Source organism: Temnothorax longispinosus, chromosome 4, assembly GCF_030848805.1.
Source record: "Temnothorax longispinosus isolate EJ_2023e chromosome 4, Tlon_JGU_v1, whole genome shotgun sequence".
In the NCBI taxonomy this organism is placed as follows: Eukaryota; Metazoa; Arthropoda; class Insecta; order Hymenoptera; family Formicidae; genus Temnothorax; species Temnothorax longispinosus.
In genome coordinates, this window is record NC_092361.1 from 15,937,209 (window position 1) to 15,962,751 (window position 25,543).

The 25,543-nt window shown below is 39.8% G+C and overlaps 4 protein-coding genes and 1 long non-coding RNA gene across 12 annotated transcripts in view; 3 read left to right on the forward strand and 2 right to left on the reverse strand.

Moving 5' to 3' along the window:
- Positions 1 to 14,853, reverse strand: part of Beta-spec (spectrin beta chain) — a 36,596-nt gene extending 21,743 nt beyond the window's left edge. For all 7 annotated transcript variants that reach the window (XM_071776154.1, XM_071776151.1, XM_071776152.1 and 4 more), the window contains exon 1: positions 14,720 to 14,853. The gene's annotated coding sequence lies outside the window, so the exon portion shown is untranslated. The remainder of the gene's footprint in view (positions 1 to 14,719) is intronic.
- On the forward strand, positions 1,115 to 5,205 carry LOC139811474 (uncharacterized). Of its 2 annotated transcripts, XR_011731642.1 has the most exons (3): positions 1,115 to 1,357; positions 1,881 to 1,993; positions 2,368 to 5,205. It is a non-coding gene; the product is annotated as an uncharacterized lncRNA (long non-coding RNA). The 2 variants fall into 2 exon arrangements; XR_011731641.1 differs by lacking the exon at positions 1,115 to 1,357 and having other exon boundaries at positions 1,805 to 1,993.
- Positions 14,854 to 16,369: 1,516 nt separating the features above from the next.
- Vps39 (vacuolar protein sorting 39) lies at positions 16,370 to 20,344 on the reverse strand. Its single transcript, XM_071775068.1, has 11 exons — positions 20,040 to 20,344; positions 19,773 to 19,946; positions 19,431 to 19,686; positions 19,124 to 19,356; positions 18,791 to 19,035; positions 18,299 to 18,718; positions 17,891 to 18,208; positions 17,387 to 17,813; positions 17,201 to 17,308; positions 16,751 to 17,075; positions 16,370 to 16,625 (listed from the first exon to the last, which is right to left on the reverse strand). The coding sequence occupies exons 1-11, from the start codon at positions 20,107 to 20,109 to the stop codon at positions 16,562 to 16,564; spliced, it is 2,640 nt and encodes an 879-aa protein (XP_071631169.1). The 5' UTR covers positions 20,110 to 20,344; the 3' UTR covers positions 16,370 to 16,561.
- Positions 20,345 to 20,384: 40 nt separating this feature from the next.
- Positions 20,385 to 22,580, forward strand: LOC139811046 (carbonyl reductase [NADPH] 1-like). The gene is made up of 4 exons (XM_071775072.1): positions 20,385 to 20,596; positions 21,215 to 21,472; positions 21,730 to 21,968; positions 22,049 to 22,580. Exons 1-4 carry the CDS (start codon positions 20,576 to 20,578, stop codon positions 22,350 to 22,352), a joined length of 822 nt encoding a protein of 273 aa, XP_071631173.1. The 5' UTR covers positions 20,385 to 20,575; the 3' UTR covers positions 22,353 to 22,580.
- Positions 22,581 to 23,261: 681 nt separating this feature from the next.
- On the forward strand, positions 23,262 to 25,322 carry LOC139811045 (carbonyl reductase [NADPH] 1-like). The gene is made up of 4 exons (XM_071775071.1): positions 23,262 to 23,418; positions 24,039 to 24,299; positions 24,557 to 24,795; positions 24,876 to 25,322. The coding sequence occupies exons 1-4, from the start codon at positions 23,398 to 23,400 to the stop codon at positions 25,177 to 25,179; spliced, it is 825 nt and encodes a 274-aa protein (XP_071631172.1). The 5' UTR covers positions 23,262 to 23,397; the 3' UTR covers positions 25,180 to 25,322.
- The last annotated feature ends 221 nt before the right edge of the window (positions 25,323 to 25,543 follow it).

Here is a 25,543-nt window from a genome sequence, read left to right on the forward strand (position 1 = left end):
AGTAATTGATTAATTCATTAATTTTAATCAAACTTAATTAATTTAATTTATAATAAATTAATTAATTTAAATTATTTAAAAATTAAATTATTATTAAACAATTTAAAATTAATTAATTAAAATATATTAATATATCAAATATAATACATGCAAACCTGCAGGCGCTTAAGAAACAATTTCTATTTAAAATAAAAAATAATAAAATAACAGTACTCTCCCTCAGCAAGTTTAACAAATATAGACTTTACATGCTGCAGCGACTATTTATTGTACCGTAAATTTACCCGTTAGCAATTACGGTAACATTAGTATTTATAATAACGCGGACATTATGTTTAAAAATACTTTCTTTTTTTTTCTAAAAGAATCTCTCTTTTGAAGTTGTATATGATAAATTGAGATAAAAGGTGCAAAGATTAGTAGCCTTTTTTCTAACAATTTCGTCTAGTGTGTATGCGCCATCACGAAGAGCTCTCTGTTGAAGTCGATAAAGTACGGTAAAGTAAGAAGCGAAAATGGAAAACAAGAAGCTCATTGTGCGCCGGGACGAGAACAGCCGGTCTTTATATGCACTCTATATGCGAGTTCCCCCGCATTGCTTCGGGTGCCTCGTAAAAGCAGGATCCTGTTGTTTAAATACATTCAGCACGCTTTAAAGCTTTCTCTCATACAAGCAGAAAGTTGTCTTCAATTCTCTCGATAACGGATACGTGGCCTAAATTTGTCACGTATACATTATCTCTCGAAATTTCTCGGCTTGTCGTTTTTTCCGAGGAACTCTTAAAAAACGAATTAGACCACATATATAATCACCCATAGTTTAAATTCATTCTTGCGAAGAGATCAAACGCCTCGCCTAAATATTCATTTGTACAACAGCGTAGACATGTAATGCTTATATACCACGAAAACACAAAATCGATAGCGTCCACGCAGCAGCGTTTGACTGTTTATAATTAGCTATATATTCTCGTTCCAAATCGAGGCATCCTAAAATTCACATTTCTATATTCATCATCTCTATCATAAAATTAGCTTATGTGTAAAATTACTAACTGGAGTTTACAAAGAATTTATTTACGCAGTGTCGCGACCTCAACGATAATATTTTGTCGTGGCATGGCGAAATTGCGTACAGATAAGCGTAACGTCGACCTCTTCGCAGTCAGTTGGTCTATCTTTAGGCCGCGCCAAGACGAGAGATACACGGCGGGGCGGCGCGGCGTTTCGTCGATTCGTCATTTAATGCGGATTAAATCGCGCTTTTGTGGCCGGGGTTCGACGCGCCTTCTCTCCACCGCAAAAGGATCCGATATAGCGAACCACCGCACCGCACCGTCTCGTCGCAACGCCGAAGGTAAGATGAACACGGAGCGCACGCACACACACAGGCACACGCGGGGACATACAGAGCCAGGATTATTGATTTTCCACCGGAGTCACCGTGGCGCCGGTGTCCGCGGCGTACACACGTCGAGAGCACCTGCATAAGGTGGAGAGGGCAAGTGATACCCCTGCGTTTTGCGAACCATTAACCCTTAAGTGTGCAACTTTTGCATATATGCAAATACTTTTCGATGCTCCGTGTACCTACTCTTCTTTATTAGTTCGAACTGAAAACGCGCGCGGCTTTGCACATCTGTAAAGAGTCTCCTCTGGCCCTTCTTTTTTAGCTGAATGAGAAGGCTCAGAACATCATTATTTATTTTAGAAATACTTATTTATTTAAGAAATATATTAATATGTATATTTGTATTTGTATTTATATATATATATATATTATATATTTGTTTTTTTTGTTTGTTTGTTTTGTTTGTTTGTTTATAAGGGTTAACCCTGGAGCTTCTATCCTGAGCTGCTCGAAATCGTATTTCCTCTAGCTCGCTCCGACCGCGACAATTTATCACTCCGAACGCGAGATTTCCTCCACGTCTCTCGAGAGGGAGCCAAGCTTTAATCGTCAATGATACTGCATTCAGGGTGAAATGAGAGAGTAAGTGCCACTCTCAATATCCTTTGAGTTATCCGACCTACGTCCGTATGTCGTGAAGAGAACCCACCGCGATCATGCAATATCAGTAACGGTATTTTATATTAGTAGAATTTGTTCAAGTTTTAATTATAACAGATACTCGTAATAACGATAGTAACGCACATAAGCATGCATGAGAAATATAAATAACAAATGCATTGTGGGAACGCGTCATTATTTACCGCTATCATCCAAATACATAATTCTTAACAATTATAATTAGAACACCGAGAAAAATCATTACTGCAGAAACAAATCGACGTCATGCCTCACATTAACCAGCGAGATTAATTTGATTCACATATGATTTACATGTTTAATTTGATTTCTTCCAGCCGGATCTCTCGCAAGAAGGTTTCTCCGTCTATCAGCTTGAAGACCATTTTAAAAAAATCGACGAAATGTGCGATAGCAAGTTTAACAGCCACTGGGCAATTACTCCCAGTCGCTTCAATGCGCTCGAAATCGTTCGGACGTTTATCGCCCGACGAACTCGCGCCATCGTGGGTCGAGTCTTGGGGAACTAAAATCACGGTTGTATAGACGACGTAGGAGTTACAATCGGAGGAATCGCCCATTACACAGCGATTTGAGCGATTGTACTCTTCAAAACGATTCCCTGCCGCAGTAGGCAGCAGGCTTTTATCAGCGGGGGGAGAAGAATCGCGGAGGTGTGAAGCGGGTAAACGCCCTTACGATGACCCAGTTTTCCCGGCAACGTGCTCCCCCCTCTTCCCCGAAGCTGCGAGCTTCCATCCCGTTAACGAGATTTCGAGAGTCGATGCTCTTGATTTGAACTTTACGGACTGTCACATCCGACGTGATGTCCGATTCGTTCCAGCCTCACGATTGGCCCTTACTGCCCTTTGACAGATTAACGTACACGGAGAGAATTTTTTGTTATATTTTACTCTTAAATTCACTATAAACTTGGGACAACTTTGCAACCAAGGGATTTTTAAAATATACAAAAGACATTTTACAAACAACACGATAAAAATTACCAAGCAGATTGGTAAATTTTGAAAAATTATTGAAATTTCCTAGATATATTTTAGTAAAATTAATGAAACATATTTTATATTTTAATGTAATAGATATTAATACTTTTTATTATGGTAGATATTAATCAGAATAGCTCGCATAAAATTCTTGGTGATACATGTTGTCCCACAACTACTATGATTTCAGAGTATAAGAGAAAATTCTCTCCGTGTACGTTTTTTTTTACATTTAATTGTTACACACACATGCGTTTTGAAAGAAAGTCTAATTATTAATATTACTGTTTCGTGCTGTTAAATTCTCAAGAAAGTGGTGTAAATTGTGTGTAAATCAAATTAATTTAGCTTTGTAAGATTAATGTAAGATTAATGTAATGCAGCAATGATTTTTCTCGGTGTTCTAATATTTATAATTGTTAGGAGTTACAATGATAGCGGTAAATAATCCCACGATGCATTCGTTACTTATATTTCTCACGTTATATTAATCGTTCAGAGCTAAAAGTAACTTGCACAGTGCAATTTTGAATTCACTCCTACCGCGGCTACGAAGTATCCGAAAATAACACACACAAAGCATTCTTCTTATTTTAACTGCGTCTATATATAATTTCGATAAACTTTGCACGCCGTGCTTTGGTAAAATCAATCCACATTCGCTTTCAATAGATCGAACATATCTGATCATCTGCTTAACCAGATACGTATTTACGGCCCTAATTCGAGCAAAAAAAAAGTAAAGAAATATAAAAAAAAGTGTGATTGCTCTAGAGAGTAACTGCTCGGAGAATAAAATTAACGGGCCGGGGATTCAGAGGAACCGCCCGGGGTGAATGTCCTTACGATGACCCGATTTGCTCCTCCTTCGGCCGGGAGAATCGTCGTCGTTCGTCGTCAGTGGTAAAGAACGCGACTTGACTTTATGTTAAATTAAGTCAAAACTGTTGACATATGTCGCGGCTTTCCCAGAATAATCTCGCGAACGATCGCGGCATTCCGTCGCGTGTCATCACCAAGGGCCCCCCCGAGAAGCGCGCTGACTCACCGAACCCCTCGTTGTTCTTATTACAGACCCGTTATTGAACAAAAGAATCGCCGCTTTGGACGTTATAAATATCCGCGAACGCGTGAGACGGACAGATATACAAGAGCAGAATAGAAATTCCGCATTCCGAGTACTTGGCTAGCATCGATGTGCCACTGCGAATTAATTTGTCAATTGCGAATGAAATCGCCTTCTGTACCAGCGCTAACTTTACCACCTAATTACTCATCTCCCTGATTAGTTTAAAGTTTAAGCGTATAAGACGGTTCATATTAAAAAACTATTGTTCTCAGCAAAAATAAATAAATAAATATTCAGGAAAGCGATTAACAATCGATGTAAAAAGTGAAATAGATAAAAATTCTATTTGTTGTCAGCGAAAATAAATAAATATTCAAAAAAAGCGATTAACAATAGATGTAAAAAGTGAAATTGATGAAAATTCTATTGTTATCAGTGAAAATAAATAAATATTCAAAAAAAGCGATTAACAATCGACGTAAAAAGTGAAACTGTTTAAAAGCAGCCTCGAAGGCTTAATCACACGCTGTATCTTCGACGATACGTACAATAGATTATTATAAATAGCACACGTTGCTGCATTAGACGAATAATATCAACGAGGGAGATTGCGTACTGTCAAAGGCATTCAGCATGGCGCTCGCCAAGCGGCTGATAAATAATGTAACATCTCAACGACATGCACGTCTCGCTCTGTACTCAAGTCTCATTCACATCTCGACATTTTTCCAGCATTCTGAAGATTTTCGCATCAGATTAAATTGCAATTCGTCACGGTTTCGTACATAAGGGCTTCACACGTCGGTAGTTATTCGCAGAAATCTGAGAAAATCTTCGCATCAGCTGCTGCATTACGTAACGATTAAGTCGCGGACGCTTTTCCTGGGACCCGGCCGGAAGTACGCGATTATTCACGGTACCAATGAAATCTGCCGTGAAATGGAGCGGCGAATCGGGTCGAATCGCGGATACATCGTCCTCGAGCACAATTCCTGTCCGTGGCGCACGGAACTTGCGGCCGAGCGACGTCAGCAATTTTCAGTAATTCGTACGTTCCGTTTCGTCGTCCGCTCGCTCGCTCGCTCGCTCGCTCGTGCCGACAAGCGATCAACAAATCATGTTACGTCAACAAGATCCAATTGATCTAAGGAAATCGATCTTACGCCTATTTAAACACAATAGCTCGTATAAGCGACAATTGAGGAACTTGGTACTCAGCCGCGTATTAATTAGCGCAAATTGCACGATGCAGAAAAACAAGCTGGTTAAAGTCGGCTAATTAGTAACGTTCTCGATTTCATTACTAGCTTTGGATTCAAAAGTTTGATTCAAAGTTTACTTTTACTGATTTCTTTGCGCGTAAGTGATCAATTTTAAAATTGTCACCTTTTACTGATAAATTTTGAAGTCTTTATAAAAAGACAATAACAATAGAACAATACATTAGAAAACATACAAGTCTAGAACAGATTACATGCAATTAGCAGTTGAGTTCTTTACGTGCCAATTAATTAGAAATAAATTACGTGAAAGAAACCCCTCAACTGCTGTCTCACTTTTTCATAATTTTATATCTCTTGTAACGCAATAATTCTAATAAAATTTAAAGCAATTTCAAGACACCAAACTCAATATTTGACGGTTTAATATTTTGTGAGACAGATTCGCTTTGCAAATCACGTTGATAAAACTTCAAAAAATTAATAATTTCTAATATATGCGTGCGATAACAAATATTACCGTGCAAACTACGCAAAAAACGATATTTCAACTGGAATTATACGAAGAGACGTTGGCTGGAAGTCCCTATTTCTAGACGGAGAGCCGACAGTTGTTACTGTACACGGGACTACGTCACATCCGCATTTGCGCTAATCTGCCCGTCGGGCAACTTGTTCGAAACGTTTTAAATACATGGACGGAATGTCGCTTTAGAGTTTAGAGTCCCGAGATGCAAACTCTACGCTATTCACTCTGTTGTACCAGTCGTTATTAACATGTTCAACAGCCTTAACATCCTTAACAAGAGGGGGATCTTCACAACTCCGGCACAAACTCCGTAATCCGTCTGATGATTCTGATGTGCACGGACGTGTCCAGTCAACAACAAAAGATTCGTAACGGTATCTCGATCGACGTTTCTGGTTATTACCGGACAATCGAAACTGTAAAATGCCTGGCGCGATTGCGCAATCCTGGGGAAGTGGAATGACGTTCGTGGAAAAGTAAGAAGGTACAGTTAGGCTGGCGCCTGATGATGATTTACTATCGTGCGTCGTCGACGCACCCGCGAAAAAATGAGCCCCTAGTGATGATTTAGATATGCCAAAACAATAATTAATCCTGTTTAATGCAGCACTTAACAAGTTCTACATAGGTGTAATTACAGCGGCAAAAAGGAGAGAATGATTGTTTACTATCTGTCGCATGCTTAAAAAAATGATTTCGTCATTCTCTTATATAAGATTTCTTCCTTAAATTTAAATAAATAACTCACCCGTCCATTCTAAATAGTTACAAATGTAATTACCATTATTCATAGTACAATTTACAATTCATAATATGATTCTTAAATCTACGAATAGCGATAACGCGGGGCGATTTATAGTAAACTATAAAGCTTTAAGAATAGATCTCTCTTGTATAAATTTAAAACAAAAAATGTCGCTATAATATCAATAATGTCTTCTTAAAAATAGATGGAAGAACTAACGCTCAAAAGCTTATAAAATAATAGAATTTAGGCTTCAAGCATATAATAAAATAATAAAAATGTAACTTTCTGCTTAAATATTTGCATTGTTCCCTTTACACGAAATACTCAATAACACATAAGCGAGTTGACAATCCGAAGCTCATCTCTCTTTCTCTCTCTCGTAGGAAGGATGCAGGCCGAGCGTCATCGATTATCTAACATTTCACGTTTACGTTTCGCACTCCGCATGAATGTACTCCGTCGTCTCGCGAACGAGGCTGCGCGTAATCTGGCTGCGGTAATCTGGAAACTAGGTTGCGTCGAACCCCCTTTCCGTAAACGGAAGCGCGCGGCTTATTAAAGTAATCGATATCAAAGACAGGTATCTCTCCCTCGCGAGTTGACAAAGCGAACGCTTCCTTCCTCTCCTCCTCCTCCCCTCATCTATAAAAAGAAAGATACGAGTGCACGCACGATACGTACGTACGGCACGCACACACGGAAAGAGAAGAAGAGCGTAACTAGGTTTGCATCGCGAGTTTAACGTGATCTTCCGAGGCGTCGGTCTCGCGGCATTTTCCGCTCTGAAAGTAAAGCGAAAGAGATTAGATTATTCGCGTTCGATAATTTTCCTCGAAAGCGCGGTTACGCCTCGCGGGATCGACCCGTGTAGTGTAAACAAGAGAAGAAAGCATCGATCGACGATCACACCGTGATATAAAGAAAAAAAGAAGAATTGCGCTAACTTTCTCGCTAGTATACATCATGATATAACGGCGTCATGCATTATTTTTATTTATAACCAACATCATATTGCAATATTATATTTTCCTACTTTTAATTAGTATTTTTGCTATATAGAGATGCATAAAAATTCATCTTTCGTCACACATTCATTACACATTTTTCTCATTTTCGTAACGCCGAAGTGTATTATTTTTATTTCTAACCAATATTACATCGCAATATTATATTTTCCTACTTTTAATTAGCATTTTTTTCTGTATAAAAATGCATAAAAATTCATCTTTCGTTACTCATTCATTTACACATTATTCTCATTTTTATTATTTTTATTATAAAGATCAAAGGAACGAGCCGATAAAGCGTAATATAAGTTTCACGTGTTGTTTCCCGATACCTTATCTTCCTAAAACGCGTGAATTTTTTTGACAAAGACAGGTGTGTTTGTTTCAGCGACGCTCAAAATAATTCCAGAAGTAAAATACCAGAAGAATCAAGAAATCGCTCCCTTTAATTGATCCCCAGGGCACCCGTGTAGCGTATTATTCGTCGGGCTCGCATATCACGCAATTCGCTTCTTCATTTTACGAGGTACATAAGTATATATGCACGTTTCACATAGGACCCAGAAGGGTATCGGGTATCTACGTTAGGAATCACGTTCGACCTCGCTATAGCGCTCGCGAGTTAACATTAATGTATCGCGTTGCCTTGATCTCTTTCATTCGTGTTCCGCACAACTGTATATATCGTGCAAAACATTTTGCGCTTCTATTTTCATGCCATCACGCTCGACGCGACGTCACATAGAAGTAAAAAGTTAAACTGTCTAATTAACGGCATATTACGACGCGTCGTGCATCGGCCCGATTAAGTTACTCGCTCTTATTCGGGAGGATGTACTGGTATTCGCGCGCGCGCGCGCGCGAGACGCAACGAACTTCTCGGAAACTTCGGCTAAATATACTATTTGTATGGCCTGCCTTCTTCCCGTGCCCCCGTACCTATAATTCTCATATCACTATATTCGCTTCGGGGGAAAACGTTCATCCAGCTCAATTTCTCACGAGCGTGACATTTTCTATTCACGTTATGCGGACGAATCATCCAGCCGAGAGAACTCCAAGCTTTCTTCCCAGCTTTGTATATTTTAATGCTGCATGATTGTACCAATATCTGACGCACGTATTTAATGTAACGGGGATTCGAATTAGATCGGTGTACCGTGTATGTCTTAAACGTAACTGAATCTCCGCTGAAGTAAATTCGCGAATGAATTAAAGATGTAATTCCTAGTCTTCGTATTGCGAGCGAATTTTGACGTTCGGCAAGATAAGATCCTAACGATTAGTAGTACAAACAGAAATATCTGATTCGTAACCGTGAGCAAGCTTACGAGGGCACTGAGAGAGCGAAAGAGACAGCAATTCGATTATGTGTGCGAACGACAATATTATTTCAAAAGATATCAAAGTAAGAATATGCGTTGTATATAAATGTTAAAAATGTTTTTTAAAAATGTGTTAAAATCGGAAAATTACATCAAATAAAAAAAGAAAATATGATAAACGTTTTAAAAGATTAAAATAAAAAAATATTTAATGCAAAAAACTTGGCGCTGCTAGATCTTGGAATATAAGATGATCGATAAAAAAAAAATGTTTTTAATTCAGACCTGAACTTGATACACATGTATCGTATACACGCTTATCATATTTATTCATTTATTTCAGCCGCAGGTCTAGCAATGCCAAGTTTTTGCATTAAATATTTTATTTCAATTAAATATTTAAATATCTTCTCTGTTAGTGCTGGTCTACAACTTTGCTTTAAAGGATATTTAAGCTCTAAGCCGTAAGAAATTTACCAATCACAATGGAATGTGAGGAGAATATTCGATTGTGATTGGTCAATTTCTTACGGCTTAGAGCTTAAATACTCTTTAAAGCAAAGTTATAGACCAGCACTTATGTTGGCGGTTTAAAAATGTTAAAATTTTTTTAATGTATATAAGAAGCTCGGATTTATTTTTCTTTCTCTTTTTGAGAAACGTTTTTAATAAAATTTGTTATGCAATGGTTCAGCATCTCTAAAAAAAAAAGAAAAGATAGAACATTTATGTCACTTTTATAAAAAAGACAGTTTCCTCTTGCTGTATCAATCACAATTAGAAATTAAGTATGCCCTCGATTATACTGCACGTCATTAAAGTTGTCAGGACATAATGAACGAGAAGAAAAGAATAAAACAGGAAATTCGGATTACGTGTCGCTCGACCGGCGTGCAAGTGTCACGGTGAAGTAACTTTCGTTCAAGCGTGAACAGACACGCGTTATTATATCGGTTTGGCTCTCAGAAACCAAACCGATCAACTTCTTCTCTACACAAAAAACAGAGGAAATTGACAAACACAGAAAATCATATGTATTTGTTTCGCCAATAATTAATAAACGAGAAAGACTCTATTTTTATATTTGACAACATTTGGCTAATGTCGTGAGACAATTCGACCATTGGTTTTGGTCAGATTAATCGTCAAGACTTTTTCGACCATGGGTTTTGGTCTTTTTAAATTAAAGCAATCTTTGATACTTATATATAAGCATCTTATTTAATTAAATTTATTGTAAATAATTAAATCCATTGCGAAAAATATTACCTCAGCCAGGGTTCGAACCTGGAACCTTCCTCATTCCGTGTATTTAAAAAGACCAAAACACCCATGGTCGAAAAAGTCTTGACGATTAATCTGACCAAAACCAATGGTCAAATTGTAACGACATTAGCCAAACGTTGTCGAATATAAAAATAAAAATTGACAAAGACTAATAGAGACTACTCTTGTGCCAAAATTGGGCTCCGATATTGAAGTTCAGAAATTTATGAAAAATGCAGTTTGAACGGGTTGGCTTCTGAGAATAGTAGCTCGTATCTCGAGGCGCGCACTCTGCCGATTATATCTCCGCTGGATAATAACCATCATATACGCACAAGGTAACCGCTGAGGTAAGCGCAAATATGTTACAGGACTTGAGCGTGTAATTATTGTCATTCTCGCCGTACAGCCTTCGCGCCGCTCTGACTGAACATGTGTTATGCCGTCAGTCGTACGGTTCGGCTTGTCGGAAAAACAGACTTGGAGCATCTTCAATTTGAATAGATAATATCCATTACGCAAGGCCGTATTAGTTCTTTCTTTTTCTTTATCGACAAAGTACAACAGTTAAATCACGTTAAAAAGCGACGTTTCTCTCGCGGCTAATTTGAAGAAATATTGTGAAATAAGTTTTTTTTTTAACAATATTAGTTGTCAATAACTTTCCAATCGCGAGTTAAATATCTAAACACAAGCAATAATCATCTTTTGGAAAAGCCACTAAAAATTCTTCAGGACATCTGAATATCGATGCCATCAAAATGTATCAAGATGAATCTTGAGCAAATCGCCAATTCTCCACAAAAATCGCGATTTTTCCTACTAAATTAAAATGCCTGAAAGCGCGTCTAGAAAAGATTAATCCTAAGCACCGATCTCGGTTAAAGATTGCAAATTGCGATCAAAATATTATTCAGAATGCTAAAAGCTAAAAGAGTGTCATAGCTGGGGCGTGTTAAGCAACGATAATATGTCGTATTAAGTCCTCAGTGCGATCCACGGACTATCAACCATTAATTTATTAATATATGCCGGAGACACGTATGCTCGACGCTGGCATACGCCATGACGTAACTGTAAACACCGCACGCTCGGTTGAATTGATCGGAATCACTTGTGATCGAGGGCGTCGACGGGACCACGGTACTTTAAATGCAGTCAAAGGTCAGTGATACGATGGATTATCGATTATTCACGGCCAGATCAGTTCTCCCATAGAAATCCCATAATTGGTTGGATACGAAAAATATGATCTCCAAATCCGCTCCGCTCGACGTCCTCTCATCCTTTTTCTCACGTAAATAGATAGATAACAGACGCGGAATCACGTACACATGTCTCTAAAATTAACCACAGTAAAGGATACACGACACTTGAGTCGTAGTCTCCCAGGGAAAAAAGAAAATTAGCGTTGTTTCCGCGAAAAATTAACGACCGTTGTGCACGGGAAGGACGGGGGGCCGAAACGGAAGTTCAATTTTCCGGGGTTATTCCCCTCGCCCATCTGTTTCGCACACGGTTGAGGAGGCCCCCCGTGCACCCGCCGACGTTTATATCGAACGGACTCGCGTTGCACACTCCGCGACCGCGACGCTTATTCGCCGACCTTAACATTTTTCGCGGCGCGCTCGGCTGCTCGATTCGCGATTTAAGTGACTCAGCTCTGGATTCGGCGCCGGTGACGAAACCGCTCGCGATTCAAGAGCGCGACGCAGAGACGATTGGTAAGCTTCTGTGCGTAAAGCTCGATCGAGCGGCGAGAAGAAACCGCGCCGCGCGAACGTGGATGAAAAATATTAAACGAGGAAGATGGATCGCGTATGAAACTTTCTCGGAGTGGGGGGGGAGGGAGAGCTCTGCCTCTCGCGAGAGAGGAGCTTGCTCTGCCTGCCTTCCCTCGACAGATTAACGTCGTTGTTGCGTGTGCTCCCGAAATAGCGCATACCGCGTAAACGACACGAGTGTGTACACTTCTTCCTCCTCCTCCCGCGCATCCGCGAGCAAGGGAACGAAACGAACGAACGAACGCACGCACGCACTTCCGTCGAGCACGACGCGACGCGGCGGAAGAGGATGCGCTGTTGGACGCGGAAGCGGCCGTAGATTGTGATCGGTCAGCTTCGCGAGATCGTAGAGTTGACATCGCGATTGTCGGCGCATTCATTCGCGAGTTTATTCCAGGTTAACGACGGAAGGAACCGCTATTCTCTTTTTTTTCCAAACCGGAGCGGAGTGGAAGTTGAAGCAGCGTGCTCTACGTAGCAGGAATGGCGCTCGAAGATGAGATATTTTGAATCGCTCGTCAGCGAGAGCAACGCTGTTGAATTCGTGGCGTCAAGTTGTACTCAATTTGAGTCATTTTTAACCAAAAGAATAAAGTTGCCACTGCTCAATATGTCGTTAATTTAACTAAAACAATGGAGTTAATAACTAATGGAGTTAATAATTAAAACGTATTGGTTTAATCCTTCAATATTTAACAGTAAAGTGCCGTCTGCAGAAGAGAAAGCTTGCTGCTGCAAGATTTGAAACTTGAATGTAAAAATATTGTTCGTTACCCAGGTAGCAATTAATGTCTAAAAGACATCATAAAGACATATCTTTAAGATTTCTGGCATCTTCTTTATGATGTCTTTTAGACATTAATGCTACCTGGGTAGAAGCCTCGTTAGATGCTTATTACACTGTTAAATTCGTAGTCAAATTATATTCAAGTTGAATCATTTTTAACCATTTCTATAGGGACCGCCACTACTCCTACTCAATATGTCGTTAATTTAACTGAACTAATGGAGTTAAAATAATAAATTTCGACTCACATGGCAGTTAAAAATAACTCAAAGTATTGATTTCATCCTATAATATTTAACGTGTGTAGCTTTTCACTGGCCGGAAGCATTTTCCTCGAGAATGCGGAAAGGATGTTTTTTATTGAATCTAAAGAACGTCCAATTTCCATATTATTCATAACACTCGACTGATTTTCAGCTTCCGCTCTCCGACGGTCAGATCTCGCCAAGTTTCGACGAAGCTTCGGGACACGCGTTCAACTCTCGATCCTTGAATTTTATCTACGCGATACACGGTAATGGTTCCTGATAATTCTTACATAACAGCCTACCTCAGTAGGGACAAAACGCGACAACGCTGCATCGATATATCGTTCAAGACCTTCGAATCAAGGAGAATCGAAAAGAGGTTTACTCCGTTAAACTCATCTTCCGCTTTTTGCCCCGTTCAAACCTAATCTCGCCCTCGAGATGCACGCGAGTTTTCGAGAGACTCTCTCCAGACGTTTCGCTCGCGCCGCTGCCGCGATCGAGTTGCGAGCAAGCAGGCAGGTACAAGGACAGGTTTATCTCGAGCGATCGTCACGCGGGATCGCTTTATTTGCCCTTCCACGCCCATTGACATCAATTTAAAGCCAAGCTGACGCGCTGGCGGCCCCGAGGGGGGCCGCGATTACCGTCGTGCCGAGCGTCGCGGCGGGTACCCTTCGCTCCAGGGCACTCGCGTCGCCGCGCGGCACGAATTATTAAAAAAAAAAGGAAAGAAAAGAAAAAGAAAAACCCAGAAAACATGGCACGTACCACCGTCCGTTTCCCCGTCGCGTATACGAGCGACAACGTTAACACTCGCGCGGGCGTGGAGTTACGTTCGATTCCGCTCCTCGGCGCTCGGCGCGTTCAATGGAAGCGCCGGGAAATTGGGTCACCGGCAGATAGGTCGTCTTGACAGGTGAACAAAACCGTCGGCTGCGGGGAGGGAGGGACGAACTAACGGACGGACGGACGGACGGACAGCCGGACGGCGGGGAGGTGGCGGCCCTCGATACCGCGGCGGAAATTAAAGTCGACCGACGGCGAACCACGTCGGGAGAGAGAAGAGAGAGAGATACGGGCAAGAGAAAAACCCGCCGACCGGCCGCCGATCGAAACCAATCGAGCGAGGATCGGGGCGTCGCGCGCGGGGGAAGGGTTAAACGACGAACACCGCTGACCGCGGGAGAAATCGGGAAAGGGGGGGGGGCGAAGAGGGCGGTTGCGGACGACGCCGCGATTCAATGAGATAAGCACGGTGGGGCCACGTTCTTCGTCAACGACGACGGCAATCAATGCCGGTAGAGCCCTACGGCCTCCGTGGGCGACACGACGCGATAACAACGCCGCGCCGTCGTCGCCACCACCGCCGCTGCCGTCGCGACGCGATCTCCACGGATGGGACGCGATCGTTATTGACAGCGCGACTCACCGTCGCGACGCACCGGCACCGACGGGCTGTAGTACTATCCAGTATACTACTATGTATGGAGAAAGAGAAAGAGAGAGAGAAAGAGAGCGGAATGGAGAGAGAGGTAGAGAGAGAGAGAAGCCGAGGCGGCGCGGCGCACGCCATTTTTATCCCGACACCAATATCCACCCGTCACCGAGTCGAGGCGGCGACTCGGATCCGCGCACCGTCCGGCGTTTCCGCCGTAAACGCCGGCGGAAGTGAGAGCGAACAAGCCGGGCTTATTACTTACCCTCGCGTAAGGACACCCCGCGGACACCGTCCCGCCTCGCAACTCGCATAAAAGTCCCGGCCCGGTAACACCAAAATACCACCAAATAACGCGATCCAACACCGATCCGCCCGTCCACACACTCGACCGGCGCGCAACCGACTGAGCGGCGCGCGGCGCGCGCCTACGCCGCCGCAGCCTAGTCCCTTCGCGCAAAAAGCGCCGCGCCGCGCCGGCGCCGCCCGCTCGAACGCGGAAAATTGGAAAAAGTAAAGAAGGTGCGCGCGCGATTTTGGGCGTCGAAAAGGAAAAAAGAAAGGATCGAGAAGTTCGGTTCAGGAGCAGACCTTTTGCAATACTGTGTCGATCGAATAAAACTCCGAACTCCGATACCTAATATGATTTCGAAAACAAATAATAACGAGTGAAGCACGACCGTTTTATGATATACAATCAATTAGAGAGAATCATTAGTCTCAACTCAAGTTCTTACAATCAATTAGTCTCTCGAATTGATTTCGAGAACGTTGCGAGATTGTAACATCATTTTCAACAAACAAAAGACGTTTCTTTGAAAAAAAAAAAAAAACTTTTTTGAGGATTGTGTATACGTATTTGGTTCTACAGACTCATCATTAGCGCATTGCAATTTACGTGTGTAATGTCGAGATAAAATCTAACTGACTTCAAAAGTATGAGACACTCGTCTGTATAAACTACATTCGCAGATAAACGTAAAATTTGTACTATGTATACGTAAGCAAAACTTTGCGCGACGAAGAACATCTCGGAGGGAATGAATAAAAGATCTTCAAGAGAAGAAAAAAATAATTACGAAAAGACTACTGGCAGTTGCGAAAAAAGTGCACAAAACTATAATAAATATTACAGTAATTGTTACAGTTTTGTTTTTTTCGCAACTACAGATGTTTTTTATAAGGAATCAACATTTTCAGGAATTTTGAGATAAAATATCGCTCCAATTATTTTTTTTTTTTTTGTAAATAAAGATATGTAGATAAAATAATGTAAACAAGATTATCGACTACACGTGTAAAGGGAGGGAATGTAAAATCAACGTGGCGTCGCTCCTCGGACGGTCGCGAGCATTCTCATCTGTACTGTACCTGTCTCTCGGCCGTCTTACGCCGGTCGGCGTAGGAATACACGATCGCTTATGACATCATCAATCCGTATTCTGGACCGCGGTCACGCCCCATCCTCCGTGTCGCGCTCGTTAGGAGTGCTCGACTCGTTCTTTTTCCCTCCCCGTTATTATGCAGATGCGTGCCCCCCCCCCCGCTCGCCACGTCGCTCGCGCGGTAAAAGAGCCCCGCGTGGTCACCCTCGCCGGAGAAACCGCGCCGGTTTCCGGTCCCGCAAACCTTGCGATTTCGAATGTCACGCGGGGGCGATTATGCAGCCAATCGCGCCTCGGCGCACGAAACGCTTTGCGAAGGAATTCAAATCGCGCCGAGAACGCGACTGTGGGCTGTTTGAGTTCATCTTTTTTTCTTTCGAATTTTACTTTACGCCTCAACTGCTTCGATCGTTATCGCAAAGATTTTAATCGATAAAATACTTCTTGCGTATTCTGTTTTTTTTTTACACTCATCTTTTGTGTGGGATATAAAAAGCATGCTATGGAAAAAGAAACTGCAGTACAGAGACGGAGTTTTACTAGTAATTTTTAATAAGTGGCTGCAGAGTGGATACTTTTTGAATTTCGCGTAATAATACATGTATCGGAATTTCGTATGCGAAATTCGTATATATAAAATGCGTACATTGGATATATATACAATCTTAAACTTATGTATCATGAGAATTATGACTTGTACGTATAATCTTGCGACTCCGTCTTTATCCCTTGCGATCTTGACACGAGTAATGCACTATATCACCATTGGGATATCTCGCGAAAGCGCTAAGGAAACAGATCTGATTAATATCGTAGGTAATTTGTGAGAACTAATCTACGTGCGTCATAAACACTTCAACATTTAAATACGAGAGACTTATAGAATTCAATTATAAAACATATATACGAACCTTTGGTTGCCAAATCGTTTTTTACAAACTGGGCATATATTAAATTCTGTCATGAGGACGCTCTGTGATTCATAGTGCATCCGTTGCTCCTGCACTTGTAAGTGCTCCGCGTAAAGTAGCCCTTTGAGAACCTGCGTCCTCCGCCTTGCGTTCAGATTGTTCTGCAAACTAACTTCCAGAAAGTGCTTTATTCTACCGATAGGAACGGAATCTGGTAGAACCTCCAGAACTTTCATAGGATTTATCTTTGAAGCATGTTCCTCCAACAGTCGGAGGGCCATCTCTAAATCTGGCTGTGTCGTTCTTTGAATTTCCGGATTACAACCTTAAAAAGAGTAAAAATATTTAAAAGGATATATACATAGAAATATAAAATAAAAAAATAAGAAATTATATTACTGAGTACAGAAATTTTGTATGTAATCAAATCCCGTTTACATCAATATTTACCAGCCATTAAAACTCCTTCGTTGTCGGGTTTCAATAGTTGCTGAATTAGCAAAACGTATACTTCGTCGGCATTATCCGTTTGCTTTTGTTTCTCCGCACGATCTTGATCTTAAAATAATGGCCAAACAATTACATTTTTTACTAGCTTGCAATTAACACTTAACATAATTACTTAACTCAACTTACTTTGATACCTTGTATATACATTTTGGCAATATTGTGTTGCACGCGGTATATCGTTTAAAAGACTAACATATATCGATATAGCTTGCTGATGTCGACCGAGTCGTCCAAGTATGATCGCACGTTCTTCGAACAAACTGTCAAATGGAAAATGCACTAATATCGTTTCTGGGGTATAATGTGCCGATTTCTCCAAGAATTGTTGCAACTTCTGTCGGACGTGCTGCGAAATTTCTTTCTCCGCTGGCGTTGCGTTTGCACTCATGGAGGCCAGACACTTTTCCTTGTACTGATGTATCAAAACGTTGTGGAATAATGGATTGGTGTCTTCCCAAACATGTACTACATGTTCTAAGTATTGTATCACTAAATCTTTGTGGAAACGTAGAAGGTAATCCAATATCTTTGGTCTAGGTAAATGTTCAACTTCCTGCAAAATACACCAAAACACATAAATAAGAAAAATAATGAAATAATAAATGAGAAAACTGAACAAAGATGCAGCACCTGTATATCTTCCATAAATATTCTAAGGCCTTGCTCAGGATCCTCCGTTAAAACCCATCCGGCAAACTTTAGTATTAGATCCATGTGATCCTTGCCGAGATGCTGCAAATACTGTATAGTTCTCTCAGTGCCTTTCAGACTAGAATCATTTTCCTTTGCGTGTTTCTCCAGTAGCTCCAACGCTTTCTTGTGCTGCCCTTTGGTTTGATACAAAATAATGAGCTCCGGATATTTCTGATGCATCAATAAAGTTTTCTCAGCTTCTGCCAAGTGACAGTGATTCAGCCTAAGTAAAGGCGCCACCAACGCGTCAGTGGTCTAAAACAAAATCAATTCAACGTTTATTCCACTATAGTCTTCGCAAAAAGCCTTTTCTCCGCAAATTTTTATTATTCCTTTTTCTTTTACCTGTAGATAGCACTTTAAAAGGGTAGTGTCTATAATCTTCAAAAGCTGCTCCGTAGCTACAGCAGTTAGATTCTTTTCCCCATTTACTCCATTTTTTTCCTTTCCAAGTTCTTTGTCTTTTGCCATTAGCTTATGCCTGACCTCGGTTAGAAAAACTATCAATGCACGTAAGCCCTTTTCCAAATCGTGATCTTGCAGCTTCGGTAAACTGGGCGCTGGTTCACTGAGTTCATTAACATTGGTCGAAGGCGTAACTAGATCTGGAAACAATCTGATCACCTCGTACGGATCGGTCCCCAGTTTCAAAAACAGATCCATCGCCTCTTGGAATCGCTTGTTGTAGAACAGATGATGCGCGTACAACGTTTGTATCTTGTATGTTTGTTTGGCTTTCTCTTCGTCTGTTATGTCTGATAGACTCTAAAATATATATTCTGCATAAGAAAATAAATTATAACTTAAATTGACATTATATGTATATAATTAACGTACAGTCAATTTTAGTGCCAACTGAAACTGATTTTGCTCCAGCAAAGTCCTAATTTGTAAAGTAACATCAATTGCCTTGACACACCAAATCTGACTAATGGATGCCACAAAGACTTTCCCTTGTTTACACCGGTATATCAGTCTAGCCTTATTTAGATCCTTTATTGTCTGGATATGCAGACATCCTTCTAATGTATACACCTCCAATCTGTCGTGTACGATACCAAGTAAGTAAGGATCATCCCATGCTGAAATACATTATATAAAAAAATTTAATTAATCACAATTAAAAAGAGAGAAAGGGAAAATAGTAATGATAAAGTATATTCTCTATACCTATTACATTAGGTGTATCTGACCACTTTACTGGGTTATGCTGAACCAACTCTCCCTTTGTATCCATAATAAACGATTGAGAATCTTTGCCCAGGACAAAGGAACTGTCTGATAATTTCGTAATACTTGGTTCTGGAGATTTACCGGTGGGAAAGAGCTCCTTAGGTTTACCGTTTAGGTCGAAAATTGTATAGGACAGTCCACGAAATCCTAATATTAACGTTTCGCCGCACCTCGATAATTAATATAGATTCATCAATAGAGCAATTATGCTGAGGCATTTTAATAAAGCTTCAGTATGCCTTACCATGATAGCTGACGAGGTATATCCGGCACGGTTAGCTCGAAATCATTAAATTCCTCAAACTTCTTTCCCTTCCAATAATATAGCTGCAATTTACGTTTGACAGCGACGCACAAGCGCACCACAGTGTTCTTTTCTCCTGTCAGGCTCTGAGTCGACTGAACCTCCAGAGTAAACAGGGTGGCGCCGCGGGTCTTCGGTAATTGACATATTTGTTGAAAGTTTGGCGAATTCAAATCATGAATGCACACAATGTTATCTGTAATTTTTCAACAATTAGACTAAGAAGCAGATATCGCTGTCACATAAATTTAACTCATCGCGACATTGTCAACTCAGCTATACCTGTCAGGATAATCAATAAATTGTATTCCGGCACAACGTCTATCTGATTGATTCGCTTCTTGTTAAAATTCTTGCTGTGACGTAACAATTCTAGCTTGTGGCTGTCATCGAACACCGACGGCACGTTGTACATAATAAGATGACCTTCCCTGGTGCCTATCAGTAAGTTGTCATCTGAAACAATTTAGAAATTCAATAAACGCTCCGCTAATCCCCAGGAATTCCTGACAATCCCATTGCATTGACCAACCAAGGGTCATCTCTTACCATAGGCAGCCATAGATTCAATTTGCACAGTGATATTTAATATAGACGTCTCCTCGTAAGCGTCGTGCATCGTTGCGGTTTTTAAAAAAGAATATATTAAAAAGATAATCACGCTTTATTAGTTGAATCTTTCAAACTGTCAACGATACTCGAGTTGTTGGTCGACAACACATTCCCAGTGCATTCTACTGCATCTTCCTAAACGCGATTTGACGTTAACCATCAAAGTAACTGCAGAATCGTGGTCGAACGCTGAACAGACCTTAATGATCTTGAGCACTCGGCTTAACGGCCGCTCGTCCAATTAGCGTCCCGCATTCTTGCACGATGAACTTTCCAACTTTCCAGTTTCCATTGAACGTCTCATTACAGAGATGTTTGGAGATTTCTACCGTTTTCCTTTTGTTTTCTTACATAGATCTCTATTGTTTGCACGACGATTGTGCTGGATCATCGCGTTTGAAGGTCGTATCGTTGTATAGACAGGCGTGGTGGAAAACAAAATCTAAGTTATTACGGTACGTTTATTGCACGAAATGTCGATGCGCGTTGCTGTGGTACGTAATTGCGCAAAATTTTGAATCAGTAAACAATCTTTGTATTTTTAGAAGATTGATTGTAGTTTGTTCTTCTCTTAGATGCATTGCGTTATACTTTCTGCTTTAAAAACGAAATTGGTGTACAATTGAAGGCTATAAGAAAAAAACGATCAATGTCCATATGGAGTAATTTCAAGAAAAATGCAATTTGTTTCAAGACATCAGCAGATATCTTAGGAATAAGCTTTTGAAAATCTTTTGGCCTTATTTCCAATGAGCTGTAATTGCTCTTGATCAACATAACAGATAAGAATTGTGAAAGTGCTACAAGATAACATGATCAGATCAGTTTTAGTAACAAGTAGACTTTGATCGTTTTTCCCTTGTATTTTTCAATTGAATGTTGGAGAGAAAGGGAAATAAAGGATGAGACGTACAGGAAGTTTAGCTATAAAGAACAAATATAAGTTTTTATTTGTAGTTGGACTTTTATTTGCAGTCCATACTTTTTATCCTCTTCTTCCTCTCTGATATTTAATTGCATACTTGTTTTATTTTTAATTTAAAAATATAACACAATGCACAGCTGCAAAAAACATCTATGAATCTTAATTGACAAGTAATGCTGTTGTTCAGGTAACTGGTGGAAACAAGGGCATCGGCTTTGCCACCGTCAAAGCCCTCTGCCAACAGTACGATGGAAATGTTTACTTGACAGCTCGCGACACCACCCGTGGCTTGAACGCCGTCAGTGATCTGAAGAAGCAGGGCTTGAATCCAAAGTTCCATCAGTTGGATGTCAATGACGACGACAGTGTCAATACATTCCGGGATTACTTGGAGAATACGTACGGTGGTCTCGATGTGCTGGTTAACAATGTTGCCATATATAAAGTAATTCAAGATATTAATATAGTAATTAATAATTTAAGATACGTTATTGATATGATATTCGACAAATATTTTTAATTCTTTATCTTCAAAACAAGATTATTTTTAAAGAATAAATTGATTTAAACAGAAGTAATATATTTCTTCTATATTCATATTTGTACATTTTGATAGAAAACATTTTGAATATAATCTTATGGTAATAAAGTGTTATTTCTTTTTCTAACCAGGTATATATTAAAATTTACTTATTATTACAGGAGGATGCTACGGAGCCTTTCGGAGTCCAAGCAGAAGAAACGATACGAGTAAACTACTTCAGCTTGCGTAGAGTGTGTACTGCTCTCTATCCGTTACTCAGACCGCACGCCCGGGTGGTTCACGTCTCCAGTAGTGCTGGACATCTATGCAACATTAAGGGTAAAGCGTTAAAACAGAAAATAGCCGATCCTAATCTGACCGAAGCGGAATTGGACAAAATCATGCGCGACTTTGTCAAGTAAGCTTTACCATAAAAAAAATTTTTTTTAACTCGGAAAGGTTTTTGCGAGACTTATATTTGTACATATTTATTTCCAGTGCTGCAAAAGCTGGCATGCATATACTAGGAGGTTGGTCAAATTCAGCGTACCATGCAAGTAAAATCGGCGTTTCCGCCCTAGCTGGTATTCATCAATCCATGTTTAACGCGGATCCTCGAGAAGACATTGCAGTGAACGTGGTTCATCCTGATTACGTAGACGCCGATATGACTAGCCATACGGGACCTTTGACACCAGATGAAGGGGCTGTAGCCCCTGTTTATTGCGCGTTATTGCCGGAGAATACAGAGATAAAAGGAAAATATATGTGGTACGATAAGACATTAGCAGAATGGAAGTAAGCATATATAACAGGTGAACAAACTGGATTGTACTAATCATTCCTATGATACGTAACATGAACAAATAGTTGGTTGTTATACTATGTAGTCGTTTCTATCACGTTAAATACTTAATAAAAAAATGAGCAAGGATAACACAGAATCCACAAAACAAATGTGAAACACCTATTTTCTTACAAATATCTTTTATTTTAAAACAACTGAATAAAAATATATTGAAGAATGTTACATTATATTACCCACATTTTTAGAAAAAAAAAAACTTGCGTGAATAATATGAAACGATATATCCATATATTATTTTCTATACTAAATACGAAATGTACGTTAAAATTTATAACTAAATAAAGGAAATGGATTCTTGACATAAGCAATATATTTAGGTATTTCGACCATCTGTGATTAGTTTAACCAGGGCGATTATTCCATTGGAATTGACCAATCGCCTTTGTCGTTAAGCAGATTGACCAATCATGATTGGCACTTAATCGGGGCTGTTGCAACTGGCCCTCAAATAATTCGGCCAATTGACCAATGCGATTGGTTAATTATTTCGCCGAGATATCAAAATGATTTCTAGCATTGTGGACACAAGGCTTTATGCCCGTATCACACTAGCGATTGATGGCGATTGCATCTACGTTTGCGTTTACGTCTCTTGACCAATCAGAAAGTAGCTGCTGGTGATTGCGATTCGCGATTTCCGTTCTGATTGGTCAAAACTCAAAAGACGTAGACGCAAACGCAGACGCAATCGCCAATCGCTAGTGAGATACGGGCTTTACATTAGTTACCGATATCTAAAAGGGTGCATCCCCATGGAGAAAGAAATAACGGAACGGAATTAAAACAGAATTTCTTTGATTGGCTAATATTCCAATGGAGATTAGCCAATCAGAGTAATTCCGTTTTAATTCCGTTCCGCTATTTCTCTCTCCATGGGGATGCAGCATTATCTGCACATCGATTGCGATTGATCATCGCGTTTGAAAGTCAATAGACAGGCGTGGTGGAAAACAAGACAAGTTATTACGATATTGCGGAAATGTCGGTGCGCGTTGCTGTGGTACGTAAATTGCGTAAAATTTTAAAATTTATCAGTAAAGAATCTTTGAATTTTCAGAATATTGATTATAGTTCTTTCTTCTCTTAGCTGCATTGGGTTATATTTTCTGCTTTAAAAATGAAATTGGTGTACAATTGAAGGCTACAAGAAAAAAACGATCAATGTCCATATGGAGTAATTTCGAGAAAAATGCAATTTAAAGTTTCAAGACGTCAGCAGATATCTTAGGAAGCTATTGAAAATCTTTTGGCCTTATTTCCAATGAGCTGTAATTGCTCTTGATCAACAAACAGATAAAAATTGTGAAAGTGCCACAAGATAACATGATCAGATCAATTTCGATAACAAGTGGACTTTGATCGTTTTTCCCTTGTATCTTTCAATTGAATGTTGGAGAGAAAGGGAAAAGGATGAGACGTACAGGAAGTTTACCTATAAAGAAGAAATATAAGTTTTTATTTGTAGTTGGACTTTTATTTGCAGTCCATACTTTTTATCCTCTTCTTCCTCTCTGATATTTAATTGCATACTTGTTTTATTTTCAATTTAAAAATATAACACAATGCACAGCTGCAAAAAACATCTATGAATCTTAATTGACAAGTAATGCTGTTGTTCAGGTAACTGGTGGAAACAAGGGCATCGGCTTTGCCACCGTCAAAGCCCTCTGTCAACAGTACGATGGAAATGTTTACTTGACAGCTCGCGACACCACCCGTGGCTTGAACGCCGTCAGTGATCTGAAGAAGCAGGGCTTGAATCCAAAGTTCCATCAGTTGGATATCAATGACGACGATAGTGTCAATACATTCCGGGATTACTTGCGGAATACGTACGGCGGTCTCGATGTGCTGGTTAACAATGCTGCCATAGCATTTAAAGTAATTCAAGATATTAATATAGTAATTAATAATTTAAGATGCATTATTGATATAACATTTGACAAATATTTCTAATTCTTTATCTTCAAAACGAGATTATTTTTAAAGAATAAATTGGTTTTAAACAGAAGTAATATATTTCTTCTATATTCATATTTGTACATTTTGATAGAAAACATTTTGAATATAATCTTATGGTAATAAAGTGTTATTTCTTTTTCTCTAACCAGGTATATATTAAAATTTACTTATTACAGACAAATGCTACGGAGTCTTTCGGAGTCCAAGCGGAAGAAACGATACGAGTAAACTACTTCAGCTTGCGTAGAGTGTGTACTGCTCTCTATCCGTTACTCAGACCGCACGCCCGGGTGGTTCACGTCTCCAGTAGTGCTGGACGTCTGTGCAACATTACTGGTGAAGCGTTAAAACAGAAAATAGCCGATCCTAATCTGACCGAAGCGGAATTGGACAAAATCATGCGCGATTTTGTCACGTAAGCTTTACCATAAAAAAAAATTTTTTTAACTTGGAAAGGTTTTTGCGAGATTTATATTTGTACATATTTATTTCCAGTGCTGCAAAATCTGGCACGCATCTACAAGCCGGTTGGTCAAATTCAGCGTACAGTGTAAGTAAAATCGGCGTTTCCGCCTTAGCTGGTATTCATCAATCCATGTTTAACGCGGATCCTCGAGAAGACATTGCAGTGAACGCGGTTCATCCTGGTTACGTAGACACCGATATGACTAGCCATAAGGGACCTCTGACACCAGATGAAGGGGCTGTAGCCCCTGTTTATTGCGCGTTATTGCCGGAGAATACAGAGATAAAAGGAAAATATATCTGGTACGATAAGACATTAGCAGAATGGAAGTAAGCATATATAACAGGTGAACAAACTGGATTGTACTAATCATTCCTATGATACGTAACACGAACAAATAGTTGGTTGTTATACTATGTAGTTGTTTCTATTACGTTAAATACTTAATAAAAAAAATGAGCAAGGATAACACAGAATCCACAAAACAAATGTAAAACACCTATTTTCTTACAAATATCGTTTATTTTAAAACAACTGAATAAAAATATATTGAAGAATGTTACATTATTACCCACATTTTTAGAAAAAAAACAAAAAAAAAAACGCGTGAATGATGTAAAACGATTCTATATATTATTTTCTATACTAAATACGAAATGTACGTTATAACTCATAACTAAATAAAGGAAATGGATTC

What these genes read in the sequence shown, in the direction of transcription:
- Vps39 (XM_071775068.1), bottom strand. Translation starts at nt 20,109, where the DNA reads ATGCACGACGCTTACGAGGAGACGTCTATATTAAATATCACTGTGCAA. An exon ending in ATACCTCGTCAGCTATCATG is followed by an intron (nt 19,357 to 19,430) that starts GTAAGGCATACT and finishes TTAATTATCGAG; the next exon opens with GTGCGGCGAAACGTTAATAT. An exon ending in AGTTGGCACTAAAATTGACT is followed by an intron (nt 18,719 to 18,790) that starts GTACGTTAATTA and finishes TATATATTTTAG; the next exon opens with AGTCTATCAGACATAACAGA.
- LOC139811046 (XM_071775072.1), top strand. Translation starts at nt 20,576, where the DNA reads ATGTCGATGCGCGTTGCTGTG. An exon ending in TGTCGATGCGCGTTGCTGTG is followed by an intron (nt 20,597 to 21,214) that starts GTACGTAATTGC and finishes GCTGTTGTTCAG; the next exon opens with GTAACTGGTGGAAACAAGGG. An exon ending in ATCATGCGCGACTTTGTCAA is followed by an intron (nt 21,969 to 22,048) that starts GTAAGCTTTACC and finishes ATTTATTTCCAG; the next exon opens with TGCTGCAAAAGCTGGCATGC.
- LOC139811045 (XM_071775071.1), top strand. Translation starts at nt 23,398, where the DNA reads ATGTCGGTGCGCGTTGCTGTG. An exon ending in TGTCGGTGCGCGTTGCTGTG is followed by an intron (nt 23,419 to 24,038) that starts GTACGTAAATTG and finishes GCTGTTGTTCAG; the next exon opens with GTAACTGGTGGAAACAAGGG. An exon ending in ATGCTGCCATAGCATTTAAA is followed by an intron (nt 24,300 to 24,556) that starts GTAATTCAAGAT and finishes TACTTATTACAG; the next exon opens with ACAAATGCTACGGAGTCTTT.